This window comes from Diceros bicornis, chromosome 31, assembly GCF_020826845.1.
Source record: "Diceros bicornis minor isolate mBicDic1 chromosome 31, mDicBic1.mat.cur, whole genome shotgun sequence".
NCBI classification, from domain to species: domain Eukaryota; kingdom Metazoa; phylum Chordata; class Mammalia; order Perissodactyla; family Rhinocerotidae; genus Diceros; species Diceros bicornis.
In genome coordinates, this window is record NC_080770.1 from 6,263,021 (window position 1) to 6,284,432 (window position 21,412).

Below are 21,412 nucleotides of genomic sequence, written 5' to 3' on the forward strand. Positions count from 1 at the left end.
CCAGGGCTCTGTTCTTCTAAGGCTGATTACAGAAATCTCAATCTCAAATCCCTCTCTCTTACACTTACACACACACACACACACACACACACACACACACACACGGTCAATTATTTGCCTTTATTCCTATAAAAGGAGCAGGAACAATCTTAAAGGGCAATAGTTCTCATCGCTTTAACCAATCTAGTTTGAATGACTTAATGAACAACGCTACGGTAAGAAACTGCCACTTAAGTGAATCACATTGGTTGAGTGTTATTTTGAAACAAACCTTTTATGTTTTAGGCAGAAATTTCTGAATCTCAAACCTTCTAGCAGAATGAAATCCCTCTTGCTCTGACCTCATGAGTCCTGAAGCAACAGCAAGAGCAAAAGAACACAAATCCAGGAGATAAATTACATGATCCTTCCTGGTTTCTTTAGGTGTGTACAGGATGTTAACTGTTTCAGCGAAAACTAAACTTTGATCCTGGACAGGTCAGCACGCCCGGGCCATCTTTAATAATCATTCGCATAATCCTGTGGACTCTGGATCTAGACACCAGGACTTTTGAAGCATGAGGCATTTCTCTACCAAGCAATCTCATAACAAGCAATTTCATCCTTCACCTAAGGATCATGCTCCAAATCCCAGTCAGGACTCAGAAAGACCCTTTAACTCATACCCATGAAGCTCCTCCAAAGATCCCCTCTGCCAAGTCTCCAGATGCCTCTCACCCTCCCCCCAAACTGATTTCATTTGCAGCCGTTTTATTTACTTCCAGTTGCTATGGCACCCTATTCTGGAGCCTCCTGTTAGCACCACACTGCGTGGGGGTGAAGAGGCGGGGTGCGGTGCCACGTGGGACTAGGCTCTGGTACCGGCTCCTAATCTCCCTAGGGTGAAAAATTCAGGTCCATTCAGAATGAGTGCTAGGGAGCGCACAGCTCCCCTCCCCCACTTCGCACTGCCGAGGAGCAGGACTCTGCCCATTTCCTCTGCCTAAGAGCACTGAGCTGTCCACAAACAGGGACTTTCCACTTTCAGCAAACCAGACCGCACAGAAAGATCCGCGATTGTTAAGAGTAGAAAAGGAGCCTAACTGTCCACCCGAAGCAGTCTAATTCTACCTGAAAGATTCTGTGGGGGGTAGGAAGGGTAGTGGAGAAACTGTGTCTGCGTGGAGGTGGCGGGGGCAGCTGTTCACATATACACGACTCAGTTCCTGGGGTCTGTGTGGGTGTGGAGGGAAACGCAGATTTCCTTCCAAGCCTTATTTCACTGGGGCCATACAACCAAGCACGCCCTGCTTTCATCAAAAAAGGCAGACTCCAGCTGAGGCCCTTCAAGAAACCATATAAAGAAGCCACCACCCTTCACCAGAGGGGGTTTGGGACGGGGAGCGGGGGTGGAGTGCGGAAAGGCTGACGCCTATCTAGGCTCCTGGCATTCGGGAGAACATTCAAACACAAGCCCACACCCCGCACATCACAGGAAGGGGAATAGAACAGTGGCGGCTGGGCAGAGAAGTGAAAAGGATTCCCAAAAGCCAAGCGACCTGATTCAAAAGCACATCCCACCAGGTGAGGTTGTGAACAAGTGCAGCGACGCTCACTCAACAGAGTCACCTAAGCATTGTCCTGGGCTGGCCCCGGGCAGTTCTTCTGTCTCTCTGCCAGGACAAAGTCCCCACAGTTACGCACACCCCACACCAGAAAGGGTTTGCCGCCCGCCCGCCTGACCTTGTGTTTCTGGTCGCTCTGGAGCTGCCGAGGCTCTTGGCTGAAGTTTCCCCAGCGTCTTTGTTTTGTTTTCCGTACTGGAAGTTGTGCTGAAGGAGTTAGGTTTTCCGCCTCTAGGAAAATCCCGATTTACTTGAAAATTCTGGAATCTCCCAGAGTACATACGGCAGGGCAGTCCGGCTATAACCCTTCAGGCAACCCAGAGAGAGCAGCGTGCAGTGCGCTGAGCTCCTTCTCAAGCCCTTCAGCTCAGCCGCGGCTTCCTGTGCCTGCGAACAATGCTGCTGCGTCACCCACATGCAGCTCCCAGAAATGCTTTGCAACGGAAGATGGCAGGAGGGGGAGCTGAGCTCGAGTGAGCGAGTCAGGCAGAGGGCCCAGCCGTCCTGCTGCAGAGTCGGGAGGGGGTGTGCTCGGCAACCGCTCTCTTCTCGCTGATTGGAGGAGAGCCTGCCCGGGGAGGTGAGCTGGGCCGCGCCCCCGCCTTCTCCCTCCCACCACCACTGCAATAGGAGAACCCGGGGCCGGCCCCTGAGGGCTCCGCTGGCCGACTTCGGAAGGCGCCAGCGAAAGGGAAGGCTTTAACCCATTCAGCATCTGGTCCTGCATTTGTCCTTGTCTCAGTCCACACCCTTCCCCTCAGGGTCACCTCGTATTGTTACAGCCAGTGCTCTCTCGCGCTGACTGCACACACACTTTTCTCCCCGTTCTCAGGAAAACATCATCGAGTGGCCCGAAGTTCAGTCTCGATGCTGCCAGGCACCGGAGCTGAGCGCCTCGGGAGTTACCTGCTTCACCTGAACCTCACACTGCCGCTCTCCCAGGCCCAGAATCCAGAACCAGCATACATGTTTCCAGAAAAACCTTCAGGAATGACACATTTCAACCAATATTGAGATAGTCAATACAATATGTCTGTTTAATATCAACTACTTCTACAACAGATGCCTGCCTCTGCTTACGACTGGAAGCTCCACCACCGTAGCAGAAACGCCTAGGCAGCTCTTCTAGCAGTTCCACTATGACCAAGTCAAGCTAGCTGAGGCGCGAGCTCAGGTCAAGGTGCTTTACTCTCTTGCCTTGGAACCAGCTGCAGGGAGCCAGGGAATGCGCATCTGCCAACTCCACATCTGCCGGTCTCCTGGGACCATAACTTATTATGCTGACTCTGCCCCTCAGACTACCCCACCCTCAGGACACAGCACTCCCGTACATTTCCTATTCTAGTCGTTTGTTTTGCCTGCCTCATTCTTGATATTCCCTAGATGAAGCAGCCAGCCCTGCATCCTGTCAGACACCTTGATGTCACTTCTGACAGCCACTCGAGTGACGCATGTTACTCACTCTCCATACACCAATCCATGGCCAGGGTGAAGCTCAGACTGAACAGGCACTCTCTCAGGCTAGGTGTACCATAGGTTGAGTTCAGATTTATGTAATTTTTAGACTCTCACAAATGTAACTTGGACCTTTTGGCTATTACAGAAGCTGCTTTGAAATAAACCTCTGAGGCCATGAAGAACCTAGCTCTTACCACTGGAAACATTCTTATTTATTTCCAGGACAGTTGTTTCAGTGAGTTTCTGGTGCACAGTCAGTAGCCTAACAGGCTTTCTTCAGGGCGGGGGCTTTGCTGCCAGGGGTCGCATATTTTAATTTTTACAGTAAGGAGGGACTTTTGTGCTCTTAGGCTGAGCTCTTCCTGGAAATGTTTATATGGTCATTCTAATCCTAAACCCCTCGTTTGCACTTTATCTTAAGACTCAGAGTGCAATCAACCTATTATGTTTAAAAAACTTCCCTTAACAGTGAGAGGTCTTCTTGGAAAATTCTTATTTTGGTCTTAGTGCTATCTAACCTAGAGGGATGATAAAGTATGAATACTTAAGAGAAATATATTATTCCCAAACAAAGTACAAGCGCAAGCTGCAGCAAGTGCAAATTCTAGAGGCCACCAGGAAAGGGCAACACCCAGACAGGGCACCAGGAAATTCACTCCAAGTAGGTTTCCAAATCACAAACTAAACAAGGCCTTTTTTCTCCTATTAACTTAGAATAAAAGATAGGCAACAAAGATCAGAATTAGTAAGAACATGACATTACATAATACAGGAATATAATGAAAATATTTTAAAGAATTACATCTATTTTAACCTAACCTTATATACCTCATAGCCGAATTCAATTACTTAAAACTTGCTACTCAGTAAGAATGTGTGAATTTTTACAAATATCTTGTCAGTAAAAACCGCAAATGAAGTTTTATTTCTATAGGTTGCTTTTTTTCCCCCCCTAATCTGACTTAATGGATTAAGATCTAATTATACTGGGTCCACTACCAGTTCTTCTCTTCATTAGTGTCAGAATCATCCCCAAAGTGTCAGATGAAGAAAATTTCTGGTTAGTGTTTCTGTATTTATTTGAAACCATAACTCTCTGCTTCAGTCCCTTCATACTCATGGGATGGAGCCTAGTACAAATTTTTAAATCATAGTTAAAAACTAAAATGTTAGAATCTTAGATCAGGGCAGTGGTACTCTATTACACTACAAAGATCAATTTTGAAATTTATAAGCTGAGAGCTTTTACCATTTATATAATGTTGTAGTAGTCAATTTGTATTATCTAACAGGAAAGATTATTAACTGGTGAGTTAAGAAGACTGGCACCTCCTTCCCTCAGGACAGAATCTACCACCTGCCCTCAGTGCTGGCTCAGCGCCCAGTGTCCCGGGCAGCACTTGTACACCTGGAACGCACTTACTTTCTTAGCCCACTTACATGCCTCTCCATCAGTGGATGGTACACCCCTTGAGGGCTTGGTCCACGGTATGTTTGCATATTTACCCCAACACTCAGCCTGGTTCCTGGCAGGCACTATGCGGAGTGGTGAAATAAATGAATTTCATAGATTTGTAACATCTAAAAATTTTTTTCTGTAATGATACTGTTTATTAAGTACTTTACTAACATTTTACATTTTCATTAATTTTCACAACCACCCCACTGAAGTAGATATTATTTTACAGAGGAGAAAATAGGCTTTCACAGATCTCGTATCTTGCCCAAAAGTCACATGTTTGCTAAGCTTATCAAATGTTTTAGAGAAAACAGGAAAGTAGAATAATATTCAACAATACTGAATTTGTTTCATTAAGTGGGTTGGGTAGCTAAAAATATTGATATATTAAAAGCTTCTTTATATATATATATAAAAAGCTTCTTTATTACCAAAATAAATAGTAACAAAACAATAAGGTCTCATTAAAAACTCAGAGTCTTGTGGCTGACGTCCACCACGTTGCTGCGACCCTACGTTGCTGCGACCCTGTCAGCAGTCGATGTGCCCTCTCCAGCCCCTCCTCCATGCACGCACATACAGAGACTCTTTTTCTCACGTGAATGGGATTGTACTATATACACACTGCTCCAGGTCTTGCTTCTTTATTCAACATCTATCAAGGACACAACTTCTCAATTTTAGAAATCCAAGAGTATCTCACAGTAGGAGAGAATTCCATCCTACCTTTTAGTAAACTTTTAGGAGTCAAGGTTACCCACACCTCTCTCAAAAAGGACTTTACACATACTGATTACCTCCCCCTGAACTTTACCAATAATCAACACTTTTTAATGCCCCATTTTTCATCTAATCCCCTTCCAATTCTACATTCTTTCTTCAACACTGTAGAACTTAACATCTTAGAATCTTCAAAGCTCCTTTACCATATCACTAAAATTGATTTTTCTTCCAGGCAATATGTAATTACGGATATCTCATCTCATCTCTTCTGCTAGTTATTTGTGAGAGCCATACAGGCTACACGAAACAATTCTTCTCTCTGCAGGAAGGGTAAACCCTGGGCTTGCTTTTGTCCTCCACTGCAGTGTAGCCTTCTGTGCTACAAGCACCAAGTTCTCCAGCACTGCAGTCTCCAGCTGTGCAGTGATTCGGCACCTACTCAACCCAATGCTTTTTTTTCTTTTGGGTGATGCTCAGATTCTTGAAGTAGTCAAGCTCTAAACTCACTATTATCTGAAGCTCAGATTAAACCCAGCTGGTCAAATGTAGGAATAATTACTCCATTCGATCTTAAGTGAAAGTGTCTGTAGAGCTGGGATCTAAATCTGCTGTCTTCTGATAACAGCTGCATTTTGACTATGGTATTGGGTAAACAAGAGAAGGTGTGGTGCGGACAAGCCCCTGCAGGGAGAATTCAAACACTGTCAGCCTATGCAGTCATCCTACTGGCCACTAGTTCCTCATGCTCTGGTCTCTATGCCACTCTCTCTTAGCCAGTGATGGCAGCCATGTTTTTCATGATTCTGGATAAACACGGGAAGCTCTCTCTAGACACTTTTCATAATGCTAAGTACGAGTCCTCTTTAGATGTCTCTTCTTAACTCATTCCCCTCCTTGCTGCTTCCTTTTACTCTGCTTAATATTTGACCAAAATCTTTCTACATTTTCCCCTACCACTCTGCCTCTTCAAATATCTCTATTTAACTACTTTAGTTAAGGGTATTTGTGTATTTCTATCATGACACTTGACCGTGTACAACTGATTAGTGGATTATAAAAGGCTTCCTAAACAACCGGATTCAGTGGAGTCAAATCCTTTAGGACCGAAAAGATATTTTTCTTTTTCATTAATTAGAAATACAGATACCCAGGCCAAAAGAATGTTGGTGAGATATAAACTTAGAAATCTTTCTTCTTAGGGTTTCTAAAGGCAATTATACAAGTTAATAAGTCCCCAAAGTCACAATTTAATGTTTCCCATATGCATCCATGATGGAATATCTACATAAAAAAGAAACTTTTGGGGCCAGCCCAGTGGCATAGTGGTTAAGTTTGGTGCACTCCACTTTGGTGGCCCAGGTTCCCAGGTTCGGATCCTGGACGCAGACATACATCACTCGTCAAGCCATGCTATGGCAGTGGCCCACATATAAAATAGAAGATTGGCACAGATGTTGGCTCGAGGCCAATCTTCCTCACCACCCCCCCCAAAAAAAAAGAAAAGAAAAGAAAAAAGAAACTTCTGTAGAAAAAAAGAAAGATGTGAAGATGTTACACTCAAACTCTCAAGAAAATATAATTATATGTCTTATTACAATGGAAAAGAAAAAATTTAAATGTCCTTTGCTCACTCAAGGGTGGGAAAGGAGTTTGGGATCTAGTTTGTGAGTCTGGAAAAGTATGGCTAAGTTTGTTTTGCTGTATGCACATTAATCATTACAGAAATACGACCACACCTACCTGCAAACTTTGTCATTTCCTCCCCTAAATACAAACCACAAAGATACCACCTGCTTCTTCTAGAACAAACCTTATAAAACCAAACTATAAAATCAACTGTCTAGCTTCTGTCACTACAGGAGAGGACCAACTTCACCAGGTTACAACCCCTATTCAGCCTCTTTAATTTTTCACGTTTTCACTGATGCATAAACAGTAAGATATAATTAAAATGTCAATTGTAAAAAGAAAAAAGAAAAGAAAAAAAAGTTCAGGTCCTATTTCCAGACTTTGGAATTCTTTCCTGAGGTGGCTAGCAGAAGGTAGGGAGCCTCTCAACTGGTTAGTGGCGGCTGAGGAAAAACCTGAACCAGGAATCAGGGATGGAAAAGACCTACTATGAGATACTAGCCCACCTTCCTTAAGGTCACATAAAATTACTGCCCATGAATTCTTCTGTGGCTTAAAATAATCTATATGACAGGTTCTAAAAATAACACGACAAATTGTGAACTAGCTTTCTAATACACATACCCAATGCCCTGTACCCAAAACATAGTTCCAAACACTGACTTAAAAAGAAAATTGTGGGCCGGCTCCGTGGCTTAGTGGTTAAGTGCGCGTGCTCCGCTGCTGGCTGCCGGGGTTCGGATCCCGGGCGCGCACTGACGCACCGCTTCTCCAGCCATGCTGAGGCTGCGTCCCACATACAGCAACTAGAACGCTGTGCAGCTATGACACACAACTATCTACTGGGGCTTCGGGGGAAAAAAATAAATAAGTTAAAAAAAAAAAAATTAAAAAGAAAATTGTTATTCCCAGCTTCATGCTTTTTGGTGTTCATATTAATGGTTACTTATGAGGAAAGACATAAAAGAACTTTGTCCAGTTCAGACAGCTCAAATCTGGATTCCTTAAAAATAAATTCATTTCCTTGAGACCAATACATGAAGGCTGGGCTAGGGTCTGAAGATTACTAATGCTGGGAGACCTCTTGAAAAAGAAGAAAAATAGACAACATGAAGAAACCTGAGATAGCAACAGGATGGATCATGTTTAAAATGACAATTTTCTCAGAAGTTACCCCAATGTTTTTAAGTCTTAACACTTATATTTGAAAGTAAATTTAATACTTAATACTTAAATTTGAAAGTAAATATGCTAAACCTACTCAACATAACCCAACATAGAGCAATTTCTTTCCTCTCACTCTGCTTGGGGTGAGACTGCTAGAGACTGTTACCGGCCACTTATGTTCTAAAACATGCCTCTTTATCTGAGGGTAACTTGTTTAAAGTAATATTTCTTAACACAAATACCTTCTCAGGTTCTCCTTTATTTTTAGGGTCAGCCTGAAATCTGTGTTTTTAGGACTAAATTTAAGTCCTAACTGAATATACAAACATTAGTATTTTCATAACAGGGACCTAACCTCACTTTAGGAACTGAAACACTGTGCAGCGCGCGCGCGCACACACACACACACACACACACACACGCGCGCACATATTAACTTCTCTCTGGTTGAACCAGAGATTATCCAAAATTTCTGTACTTTCTCTCTTGGAATCTACAAACTGACTGCCCTAGCCAGATCAGTAGCTGTCACATAACATAACCAGCGCTTACCTTCACATCAGCAATGAGAGCGTCTTCGTCTTCTATCCCTGTGGGGACACATTTCTTGTGCAGTGGCAGAGACTCCAACTTATCTACAAGGCAGCGAAGGCCTTCAAGCTCAAAATGGGTAAGATGCACCTGCCTGTCCTTTCGGGGGCTACACTGGGGATCCCACACTTGGCCATTGTGGGTGCCACGGCTAGAGTCAGAGGATGAGTCCCCAGACAAGGTTTTCTTCAGACTTGGAAGACTTCGGCAGGTTTTGCCCAGTCCATCATAATCCAGGTTGACCCCATTGGCAACAGGGCTAGTGAGGACAGAGCGCCTACTGCTCAAGCGCCGGGGTTCTCGATCCATTGCTTCCTCATCTCCATTTCCGGACTCCAGCCCATTTAACTCTAAATCTGCCAGTACGAAGAAAACATGTAGTAAGAACACGCCACTTGGCCATGTGATCAATGAGAGAAATAGGTAGCATGGGAGGGGCTTTGAGGTTATAAATGATGAAGTCGTCACATTTTAAAAATGGTCTCTCTTCTTATTCCAACCCATTTGTCTACTGTTGAAAATCAGTAAAGGTAGGATCCTGAGCTAGCAGGACAACTGAGGTAAAGGTCAATTGGATTTTCAAAAGATTCAGAAGGGCCCAGTCTTTGAACTGTGTCCTAGAAATAAGTTACCTATGAAAATTAGCTTCAAGTTCAAACTTCAATTTGGGATTATGATTTCATTATCTTTATAAAAAGTAGACAGTATAAAGCACATATATTTAAAAAGTAGTTTTGTTCAAAGTTTTGGTCATAAAATTAAGCTTTGAAACTAAAATCCTAGCAACACAGCTAAAAAAACAAAGTGTATATTTTTTAAAAGGAAGATTTTGATAGCCAAAACAAATTGAAAATAAAAGTTTTAATGAAAGAATTTTTAAATGTTCATTGGTCTTTAATTATGAAAGTAATACATTTTACTATTAATAATTTATAAAATACAGGAAGGTGCAAAACAAATAAATGTCATCCCTTATTCCTCCACCACCCTTGTATAACAACTCAACAGTATGATAGATTATCTTTCTGTCTTTTTCTATGCATATGTGCTTGACTATGATTGGATGAATTTTTAAATAAAATTGAAATCATGCTGTATGTACAATTCTGTATTGTGCTTTCATGTATTGGATGAGCATTTTTTATCTTCAAATGAGAAAATGAACTATCCTCAGTGGAAAAAGCTAAAGCAAAAAGTATCTTGCTTGGATTGAAGACTCCATGAAACATGTGACCACAGGATATTACAATGTTGGCTCCTCTCCACTTTAAGACATGGAACAACCTAAAAATGTATAACTGAAACCATCCAATAAAATAGTTCTCTTGATAGAAGTTGAGGAAACATTAAAGCACAGAGGTTAAGAATATAGATTTTAGAGTCTTACCAACCTGGTTCAAGCTATAGCTTTCCCACTTATTAACTATAAGATCATGAACAAGTTTTTTAATCTCCTTGAACCTTAATATTCCCATTATTTATAAAATGAGAATAATAATACCTACCTCACAGGTAATAATAAGAACTTAATGTATATGAACTGCTTAGTACAGTGCCTAGAATACAGTAAGAGTTATTCTCATGATACATTCCTAGTTTTTATTGTGCCAAAGACCATTCTTTACACAATAAAATATATTAGACAACTGATCATCTTTCTTGAGGAGCTAAGTACTAACTCAAAGATAAGATCCAGAGTATTTCATTTAGCCTACTAATTCACATCTGGGTCAGAGATCAGCTGTAACAGTGTTCAACTCCAATGAATGAATTCAGTACTTCCAATTAGGTAAGTAAAAAGATAAAAAATAAAAACAAAGCTATTGAGTAACAGCCTACTGAACATTCCTGGCCTCACCCTCAGTCCTGCAGGGTGTCCTGAAAGTTCATGCAGGCAGAACACTTACCCATGCTGAGGGACTCTTTCTGAAATTCCTTAGTTAGGTGAGAGCGGTTGGTTATACAGTACACATAACGTTCCAACACGTACCAACACATCTCATAGTAGAACGGATATCGGAACTTATTTGGAACCTACACAGGAACAAAATAATGAGAACAGCAAGCTGGCAACAATTTTCAAGGAGATAAAAAGACAAACTAAATCACTTCAAATAATTAACCCATGAAAAACTCTCTCTAGTTGACCTACAAACCTAGGTTGGCATTTGGAGCAAGAATTTAAGTGGAGGGCCAGCCCCGTGGCTTAGCGGTTAAGTGCTTGAGCTCCGCTACTGGCGGCCCGGGTTCGGATCCCAGGCGCGCACCGACGCACTGCTTCTCCGGCCATGCTGAGGCCGCGTCCCACATACAGCAACTAGAAGGATGTGCAACTATGACATACAACTATCTACTGCGGCTTTGGGGAAAAAAAGGAGGAGGATTGGCATTAGATGTTAGCTCAGAGCCGGTCTTCCTCAGCAAAAAAAAAGAGGAGGATTAGCATGGATGTTAGCTCAGGGCTGATCTTCCTCACACACACAAAAAAAGGAATTTAAGTGGATCTGTCAACCTATAAAATGTTGGTGTTGGGAAACAATCACTAAAGATAAAAGGTACTTGGAAAGACCATTTAGAACCACCAAGAAGCTATCTTGGTTGAGTGGAAAAGCATCAAAAAGCAGTTTTGGGACAGAGAATAAAATGGTAGAGTAAGACATGATACACTTAATTGAGAAAATTGTTTTAGGGATCTTAGGATACAAAAACACGCCAAGCACTCTTCCCTTTACTATAGTTTTACCCTGAATCAGAAGGCCATGGAACAAAGACTCTAATGGAAAAACAGGACATGAGACAAAGCTATATGATTTTATTATGTCCTTACATAATAAGAGACTCATTCTCAAGCTATGTCCAGTCTAGGACACGAGACTGAGTATTTTCCCCACTAGCAACTCTTAGCTTGCCTGTTTCAAACTTTGCAGTTTGCCAAGATGGTATGTCCACAAATCAGATTACTGTTCCACATGGCCTAATTAGCCTCTGGTCTTTAGTTTTCTTTCCATTCTCCCCAAGAGTAGCGTGAAATTATTCCAGCTGAATACTAATAAAAAGAATTGCGCTTTAGATCTACCATAGTTGAGGAAAAGGCAAATCAACAGGGGTTAAAGCAGTGAGGAAGACCAACAATGGGGACTATCCTAAACATATTTTGCTGTCTTTTTTTAGAAAGGCCATCTTTCAAAAGGATAAGCCAAACAATACTTTTAAGATTGTTTTGAATATGCAACTCCAGAGAATGTTCCCATCTCCTTTTCAAAGCTCCATGTCAGGCAGTTCTCTTGAATCAAAATATCTGGATGGGAGTCCCGTTTCTTTTTTTTCTGAGGAAGATTCGCCCTGACCTAACATCTGTTGCCAATCTTCCTCTCTTTTTTGCTTGAGGAAGATGGTCCCTGAGCTAACATCTGTACCAATCTTCCTCTATTTTGTATGTGGGTCAATGCCACAGCACAGCTGACAGTGGTGTAGGCCTGTGCTCGGGATCCGAACCCGGGCCAGCAAAGTGGAGCGTGCCCAACTTAACCACTATGCCACAGGGCCGGCCCTGGGAGTCCCTTTTCAAAACCCTTCACCAGGTCACAGGGCATCACTGTGGAATGAGGAGATCACTCTCCTCATCACAAGGCAGGAGAGGCACATCCTTTTCATTAGCTTTCTAGTGCAGATGAACCAGGCTCTGAAACTTATGTGGCTACAGCTTTAACAACTACAAGAGGTTTCTCCTCCCTTATTTAAAAGTCAAAGTCAAATTAGGGCCGGCCCCACGGCTTAGCGGTTAAGTGTGTGCGCTCCACTGCTGGCAGCCCGGGTTCTGATCCAGGGCGTGCACCAACGCACTGCTTGTCAGGCCATGCTGTGGCGGCGTCCCACATAAAGTAGAGGAAGATGGGCACAGATGTTAGCTTAGGGCCAGTTTTCCTCAGCAAAAAGAGGAGGTGGCATGGATGTTATCTCAGGGCTGATCTTCCTCACACACACACACAAAAAGTCAAATTAATTTACTTCTGGTAAGGTGGGGGTGGGGGTGGGAGTGGGGGTGGGGGTGGGGCCACAAGAATTAATAGATACTTGCTTCCCCCAAATTAAATATAATACACTGGGCCTCTCTGCTGGCCTTTTAAGTGTATCAACACTTTTCTGGAAGGGTCTTTATTAAAAGTTCAGGAGAACTCAAAATTCTAAAGCCCTCTGGGACTTTGTTGAGAGCTGAGTAACACTGACAGAAAAAAAAAAAAAAGCAACGAAAATATAAAATAGGGCATTAAACTTGATTTTTTCACTTGGAACTCATCAGACTGTATTAATAACAGCCAAGATATCATACACCCAACCTGCCCCATTACATTTTACCTATGCTGCTAGACACCACAGAATATCTAAATTTTTAAGACTAGGTTAGAATTTTTTGGGAAAAAAAAAAATTTTAAATCCTCATTACGAAATTATGACACCTTTAAGCACTATCAGGAGAATAATTACTAACACTCAAGTTTAAATAGTATATTTCTATACACTAGCAGGGCAAAAGTAACCAAAACATTGCCTTAAATTCATAACACACTTTATATTTCTTTTGTAAAGAATTCTCCACACATTCTCTCTTAAATTAAACTTTACAAGTTTATAGAAATTAGTAACATATTAAATGGATGCCAGATTGGTATTGGCACATAAAAGATTGGTAGAGAAAGCAATAAAAAAATCACTCTGTGTGTACGTATATAGGGGACCCAATGCAATTTTACAGAAACAGAGAAGGGTTCCTTATTCGGAATGAAAGAATTAAGCTATACCTAGGAAAAAATGAAATAATATGATGGTTAGATACTGAAATTTGATATTTTCTGATGAACATAGTCTAAAAAATTCGATACATAAATCAAGATCACTTATCATCAGTTTAACCAGTCTGCAGGAAACTTTTCATGCAGAGATAAGGTGCTCATTTTACCTATGCTCCTGAATATATTTTCTCTTTCTTCCCCCAAACTAGCAACCAATTAAACCAGGGATATAATAGTAATTTTTAGCCAAAAAAACGGGAATGCTTTCTAAAAACTAATTTTCAGATCGAATCTTACAGAAGGTAGCTGGTATTACCTGTTAGAATAATTTTGAGTTAAACAAAAGTAGTATTTTACTATGAAATTATGTCATTTTTCTCTTTTGAAATATTTTAACTATTATTACAACTTCAAACTTACTAAGCTACTTACTGTCTTTTGTAGTTTCATTACTCTTAACAAGCAGAAATTCACTTTTATAAAATTTATTTATAAAGCTCTGCGTCCTCTTAACTCTACTAATAGGGCAATCCCTGTCACTCCAACAATACTGATCTTGTGTGTAAGATCAACGGTAGCTCTTAATCAAAATAAATGTTTCAAAATAAGTATACCAAAATGGTTAACGGACCATGTTCATAGTAAATAGGTCAATGACCATTCCTTCTACAGTTGTGAATTCTGCATTAATTGCTATTTTTTAATTTTGAAAATTTGAAAATCCACCAAAAAGTTTCAAGAGTAGTACCAGGAACACTTCTACAGATTCACAGGCTATTAACATTTCCCCACATTTGCTAATCTCTATTCATATACACTGTTATTATTTTGCTGAACTACTTGAGGGCAAGTTGTGAACATTACATCCCTTAAATACTCTATACTCTAATTGCTGTTGAATGTCAATACCATTTATACTTTAATCACATATAATTCAGCCCTTACCAACTAGGGTTCTGCTAAAGAATTAAGCCCTATTTCTCTAAGGCACCGGTCAGCTGGCAAACAGCAGCTAGAGAATTTGGTTTGCTGCCTGTTTTTGTAAGGCTTGTGAGCCTTACATCTTTAATGTGTTTTTTACATTTTTAAACGGCTGGAAAAAAAACTAAGAGAAGATTTTGTGACAGGGGAAAATTATATGAAATTTAAATTTTGGTGTCCATAAATAAAATTTTACTCGAGCCATGCTCATTTGTTTCAGTATTTCATTCTACGAGGCGGAGTTAAGTACTTGTGACAGATACTATATGGCCCACGAAGCCTAAAATATTTACTATCTAGTTCTTTACAGAAAAAGTCTGCCAACTCTTGCCTTAAGGTACTCGCTGCATGTAATGAACTAACTTTTTTCCTACAGTACATCCAGAATGGTATCAGCTATGTACTATCCTAGAGAAAACTGAGAAAATAAGACACACAAGTCATTTTCTACAGGGCTTAATTCTCTCATGGAACCCCAGTTGAGAAAGGCAGTAGACACATTTATATATTATAAGTACAATAGTTCGAGTATTAGCTAGTAAGGAGAGTAAAGATACATGACTTTTTAAAGTGGTGAATCCGGAGTTGATAAATCTCATTACACCAAATTATTCTAAGAGCATAAAAATGAAACACACATTATGTTTATCTTTAACACACATTATGTTTTGGTAATCAAAAGACTACCAAATGTCCTTCTCTAGCCCTACAAATATCCACGATGCCAAGGACCCCAAAGAACTGGAGTCCCCAAACCAAGCATGTAGATCGTGGTAAAATTTTTTTCTCAGTGTTCCTGAAATGTGAACACTGTATTTTAATCCAAAGAAAAACTGAAGTTTTGAAAAGAACTATTAATGAATCTTTTATAACATATGTCTTAAATGGAGTAAATCTCTTCACATCCAATTGTTACACAGATTTACTTACCCGTGTCCGATCTTCAATGTTGTATATTTTTAACTGCATGGGGATATTGAAGCTATGCAAAAAATTGCCTCCAAAGACTAATGTGTCTGTAGGAGTATACACAGCATGAATCCAGCCTGGAAGAAAGGGAATGGAGGGCAGTGGCTGTAAGCACACATCGTAATATGGCTCTCTTAGAGAACTAGTACAAGACTTCTAGATCACACTTTTTACTCTGATTCTGCCTCTCAGTGGTTGGTCAAGTTACTTAATCTCTTGCAGCCTCAGTATTCTCTACTAAACCAGGATAAATTATACTTTATATGGTTGTTGGTAGGCATTAAATGAGAAAATGTATGTAAAGTGTTTAGCATAAAACAAACTTTTAATAAATGCTGCTTCCATTTATTGGAGCACCTACTATGAACCAGGCTCAATATAAGAGAGTTTACACATATTTTCATTTATTCCTCACAACAAAATGAGACAGGGATTTAAATATTTGACCAAAGTGGTATTAGCAGGTAAATATATAGTCAGAATTCTAATACAGGTCTGTGACTCCAAAATTGGTGCTCTAAGTACTTATTTTGGAACTGGTGACTTGATCAAAACTATTGCTGACTCAGCACTCTAGCCTTCACAGACATCCCTTAGAAGAGGAGGTAGTTCTTAACCAGGAGGTGCATATTGCCTGCAGAACATGTCTTATCCCTAGAGATTCAGTATATCTAGAGCTAATGCAGGGCCCAAACATGTAGATCTGAAAAAACTCCACCGGCAACTCTGATATGCACCTTTAGTAGAAAATCACTACCTTTTAAAAAAAAATAAATTCTCAGCATCTACTCCATAATGACATAAAAGAACACCACTGTTTTCTGCCCACCATAGCATCACGACCATTCTTTTTTTTTGATGAGGAAGATTAGCCCTGAACTAACCATCCATTATCAATCCTCCTCTTTTTGCTGAGAAAGATCGGCCCTGGGCTAACATCTGTGCCCATCTTCCTCTATTTTTTTTTTTTTTTTGTGAGGAAGATCAGCCCTGAGTTAACAACCATGCTAATCCTCCTCTTTTTGCTGAGGAAGACCGGCTCTGAGCTAACATCTATTGCCAATCCTCCTCTTTTTTTTTCCCCCAAAGCCCCAGTAGATAGTTGTATGTCATAGTTGCACATCCTTCTAGTTGCTGTACATGGGACACGGCCTCAGCATGGTGGGAGAAGCGGTGTGTCGCTGCATGCCCGGGATCTGAACCCGGGCCGCCAGTAGCAGAGTGTGCGCACTTAACCGCTAAGCCATGGGGCCAGCCCCTATTTTTTTTTTTTGTATGTGGGATGCCTGCCACAGCATGGCTTGATAAGTGGTGCATAGGTAACTTAACCACTATGCAACCGGGCCAGCCCCATCACAACCATTCTTGGTGGTAATCCATCAATTCCTTTTCCTTTAAGAAAAGAAAGTGGGGGGCCGGCTCAGTGGCATAGTGGTTAAGTTCGTGCGCTCTGCTTCGGCGGCCTGCGGTTTGCAGGTTCAGATCCGGGGCGTGGACCCACACACCATTTGTCAAGCCATGCTGTGGCGGTGTCTCATAAAGAAAAAAAAAGTGGAGGAAGATGGGTACGGATGTTAGCCCAGGGCCAATCTTCCTCAGCAAAAAGAGGAGGATTGACAACAGATGTTAGCTCAGGGCTAATCTTCCACAAAAAAAAGAAGAAAGAAAACAAAGTGGCTAGAGCAGACAACCCGCTTTTCCCCATCTTGCTTACCTGAGGGAATGACGAAGGTATAGCCCTGCTTGAGCTCAATGCGCTGGCAATCTGACACCCGGTCACCCAGAAAGATGTCTCCCTGTTTCCCTGACAGCAGCCAATTCTCGTACAGCTCCAGGTTGTGGGCTGTAGGGGGGATGAGCCAGAAGACCTGTGAGTTAAAAAACTTCAGTCTGTTAACAGCCATTGACATGACCCAGTCGTCTCCCTCAACTGATAAACAGGTACAAAGTTAAGACCAACAGGTAGAAGAGAGGCAAGCAATTTTCCCCGCCTATAGACCTTGACCATTTGGGAAATTCTAGCAGCCTCAAGGAAGTGGATCTTTTTCGTCCTTTACTTGATGAAACAGCATTAGAACTTCCCTGGGGTTTGAGTGTAGAACCTGGAACCCCTCCAGGACTCAGAGAGAGGAAGGACATTTAGCTTGTTGCCTAGGCTATCCCTTATTCGTCCCTGGCTGTCTGGCCTCTATAGTCCTAAGAAGCACAGTTAGTTAAGTACAATGTCTCCAAGAGACAGGCCTGGTTGCTTTGTTCCAAGGTAGTAACCAAGACCAAAAGGACCAAACTTAAGATATCATTTCAAAGGATCCAAAGTACACAAAATGACTTTGGATTTGGAGGTCCAGTTGTTCTGGACCTCCAGTTGTTTTAGATCAGGACCTCACATTTTAAAAGCATTATCTGTTTCCATTCCAGTTCTACTTTTCTCTCACAAATGCATTCACTTCTAGTGAAGGATGAAAAGGTAACAATAAGAGTATAATACTATAAATCTGATAGTAATTCTAGACTTCCATTTTCACACAGCATTCAGAAACACTCTGACAAGCTGGAATACAGTTCTTTATTAATGAGGACAATCTTTCAAAGTTTATTTAGATCCTCAGAGAAGACGTAAAGGCTTCCTTTGGCCACATTTCAGATCAATGCCTCCATATAGAGAAAGGTGGTCTGGATTCTAATTTGCTGATTTCACTGTGAATCTATCCAAAATTTGTGTTCCCTTCTACTAGTTTATTACACTTCCATGTAGAAAAATTGTCTTGTCCTCCTAAAACCACTTCTTTGCCTTCATTTGGAGAATTCTACGTTGGGAATCTAGAAACAAGACTGTTCAGATTTACTAAGTACTGTGTCAATACTGGTATAATGATAGTGGACTAGATGAATATTAATTCTTACTGAACTCTAGGTGAAGAAGGTCAACTTAATCTGTGATTCTCTCCAGAATAGGGGACTAACTCCCGATAGATTCATTTCCAGGGTATATTAAGCATGCATGAACTAAGTCATAAAACCAGCTTCAGATTCCAGTCCCCATCACAGCTGTGATCGTACCTTTCCCCCTTGATGAATGTGATACCAAACAGAGGTACCACCAAAGTCCACGTGGAAGTCAGTATAGCAGCCTCGAACACTCATTAGACAGTACCTGACCCAAAAAAAGCAGCAGCATTAGTGCACTGACAAGCAAAAGAGGATCTGCTCCACCACAACGCCACACTCTCCCCTTGTATACTCCCTCTATCTTCCACCTAATCAACTCCCAGTTGATGAGAGGAATGCAATTTCAAGTCATCACACTGGCAGAAGGATATATTTTTTTTCTTTAACTATGTGATCATGGGCTATCGTACTGTTACACACACTCTTCTTTTTGGAATTGTAAAGTCTACTCTTAAAACAATTCATCTTTTTGATCTTTAGGACACGGAGCAAGGCTTCTAAGGGAGAAACCGTTCCTTGCTATCACTTTGGTCTCCCATAGCACACGGAGGAAAATGCAGGATAAGCCACTTACTTCTGCACTTTAGGGTACTGCATCTCCAAGATGGCATTTGTTGATTCAGTCTGACTTTCCTTCAAATGCCTTGGCCACATGTTGTCTACCCAGTCAATGAAATCCACCTTTAAAAAGGAGAAGGGAAGATTTATGCTTCAAAGGAAGCGTTGGGATTAAAGAGAATTTTAAAGTCAAGAAAAACAGAATTTCTCAAAATACACACTGAAAGACTACAATTTAATTATTAGCAAACTAAAACAATCTGTTGGTGAATCTTAGGGTCAACAGGCAAACATTCTAGAAATAACTATTCATTGAAAATAAAGACTACTGGTTCCATCAACATGATCGCTAAGACAGCACTAATCAAAATGAAGTTATTAAATGACACAGCAGTATCCAATGAAGCCCTCTCTTCTGTGTCAGCACTAGTATAATCAGTTGTATATTTTTTGATCCAATAAAAGGCGCTGTCGGGAAGGCACATGTAAACTTACCAAAAGATATAACACTGTTAGAGCAGCAAAAATACCAAAGTTTGAAAGAAAGGAAAAATCCAGTAGGGATTTGTAGCCTTGCATGAGCAACGTGCTATAGAATCTATATCTACTGGGGTAGGAATCAGAAGTTCCACATCTGTCATGTTTTCTTGAGATCATATGCAAGCCCCTGGAACTCATCTGTACAATGAGGATAATTACCTCAAAGGGATATTGTGAGGATTACGTGTAAATACATGTTAAAACTTTTTGAAATAATGTTATTAGGGGCCAGCCCCGTGGCTTAGCGGTTAAGTGCGCGCGCTCTGCTGCTGACGGCCCGGGTTCGGATCCTGGGCGCGCACCGACACACCGCTTCTCCGGCCATGCTGAGGCCGCGTCCCACATACAGCAACTAGAAGGATGTGCAGCTATGACATACAACTATCTACTGGGGCTTTGGAGGGAAAAAATAAATAAATAAAATCTTAAAAAAAAAAAAAAGAAATGATGTTATCAGAGTTTAGGAATCTGTTGTAAATAATACACGCTGAAAGAAATGAGAAGCAAAAGCAGTGTGAACTTATTTGAACACTTCACGCTGAACTGTAACATGTCCTATACCTTCAAATGTGTGCACCCAACCACTGAGTTCCAAGAAACAGTCTCAGCTAGATAGAAGTGTGAGCCAAACAACCACGAATCCAGCACAGTACTAAAGTTGCAAATATCTAACTTATGGCTGTGGACACCCAGATGTAAATCGTGGGAGAGTGTGTGAAAGGGATCACCAGTGACGTGCAAGTTGAAACAAGCAAGACGAGGAGCAACCAAGGTTAACTTGCTGCTCCATTTCAAAGAATTTTTGCTCAGGGAGCCATGTTTTAACCAAGCATCCACTGGGCCTAGAACACTGAACCTCAGATTCCTTTCTTTCCCTCAAACTAAATCTACTTTCTCTTCTCTTAACGTAGTGGCATCTGCCATCTCCTGGTATTGTCCTTTGGAAAGCCTTTAACAGACTAATACGTAACTGTACTTGCTCAATACACTACAAACTCTGATGTCTGGATGGAGAGAGGAAGGGTCAGGAATACATGAGTATTTTTTATCAAGTGTTCACTCAGAGACAGCTGCATTTTTCTGGCCAGAATTTCTCACCTGCAGCAACAAGTCACTCATTCTGGCCTCCCTTTATATGGTATTATTAGGTATCATCTGACTACCAAAAGAATATTGTGGTGAGGTGTTCGTACTTTTTCTCTTAGGTTAACCTTTAGGCTGTGGATAGGCCTTTTACTAAATAGCCTGATCCATATGAGAGCAAGTCTCCAGTAGGGGTAATCACCAGTTTCTACCTGTTCTGCACCAATACTAGGGGCAAAGTGGCACTGGCCTACGACCTAATCTATTGACAGTGCAAAAACAGCTCAAGGCCTTCCATGAACTAATCTCCCCAACACCAAACAAACGTGCACATTGTATCTGTTGCTATTTTTTTAATCTATGTCTGAGTACCTGCTGGAACGATACCAGTGAATACTCTCTCTCTTCTCACCAGAGAACCCCACTTTATGCCAGCACCCACAGTGGCATTTAGAAGTTGCCCACCTGACTCTCCCTGAATCTGCTTTTACATGTACTAGTCCTTCTGCCTGGAATTCTAGTCTTCCTTCTCTTTGTCTCATTATTTCCTTCACGTCAAGCTTAGGGATCACTTCCTCCAATTCTCCTTCAGTTTAGGTTAGGTGGGTGCTTCCTATTGGCTCCCACAACACTCTGTATTTATTCACTTTTGAAGCACTTACCACACTGTAGTTTATATAAATGCCTATTTTCTGGTCTTTCTTCCCCACGAGACTCTAAGCATTTTGAGGACAAGAATGATCTTACTTCCCACAGTACCTCCAGCACACAGCACAGCGCTCAGCACGTGGTAGGCACTTTAGCTAATAAGATACCTCTGAAGGTGTGAAGATCATAGCGAACAAGAGATTATGTAGTTTATGTAAAAGATTATCACACGAATGAATACATTCATCAAAACTCACTGAAAT

The 21,412-nt window shown here is 41.3% G+C and overlaps 1 protein-coding gene across 4 annotated transcripts in view; it reads right to left on the minus strand.

The window, feature by feature from the left end:
* Positions 1 to 21,412, minus strand: part of KDM2A (lysine demethylase 2A) — a 96,671-nt gene that overhangs the window by 14,703 nt on the left and 60,556 nt on the right. For all 4 annotated transcript variants that reach the window (XM_058526285.1, XM_058526281.1, XM_058526282.1 and 1 more), the window contains 6 exons: positions 18,895 to 19,001; positions 18,432 to 18,525; positions 17,086 to 17,239; positions 15,333 to 15,448; positions 10,539 to 10,665; positions 8,593 to 8,987 (listed from right to left, as the gene is read on the minus strand). In XM_058526285.1, coding sequence (XP_058382268.1) covers positions 8,593 to 8,987; positions 10,539 to 10,665; positions 15,333 to 15,448; positions 17,086 to 17,239; positions 18,432 to 18,525; positions 18,895 to 19,001 — 993 coding nt within the window. The remainder of the gene's footprint in view (positions 1 to 8,592; positions 8,988 to 10,538; positions 10,666 to 15,332; positions 15,449 to 17,085; positions 17,240 to 18,431; positions 18,526 to 18,894; positions 19,002 to 21,412) is intronic.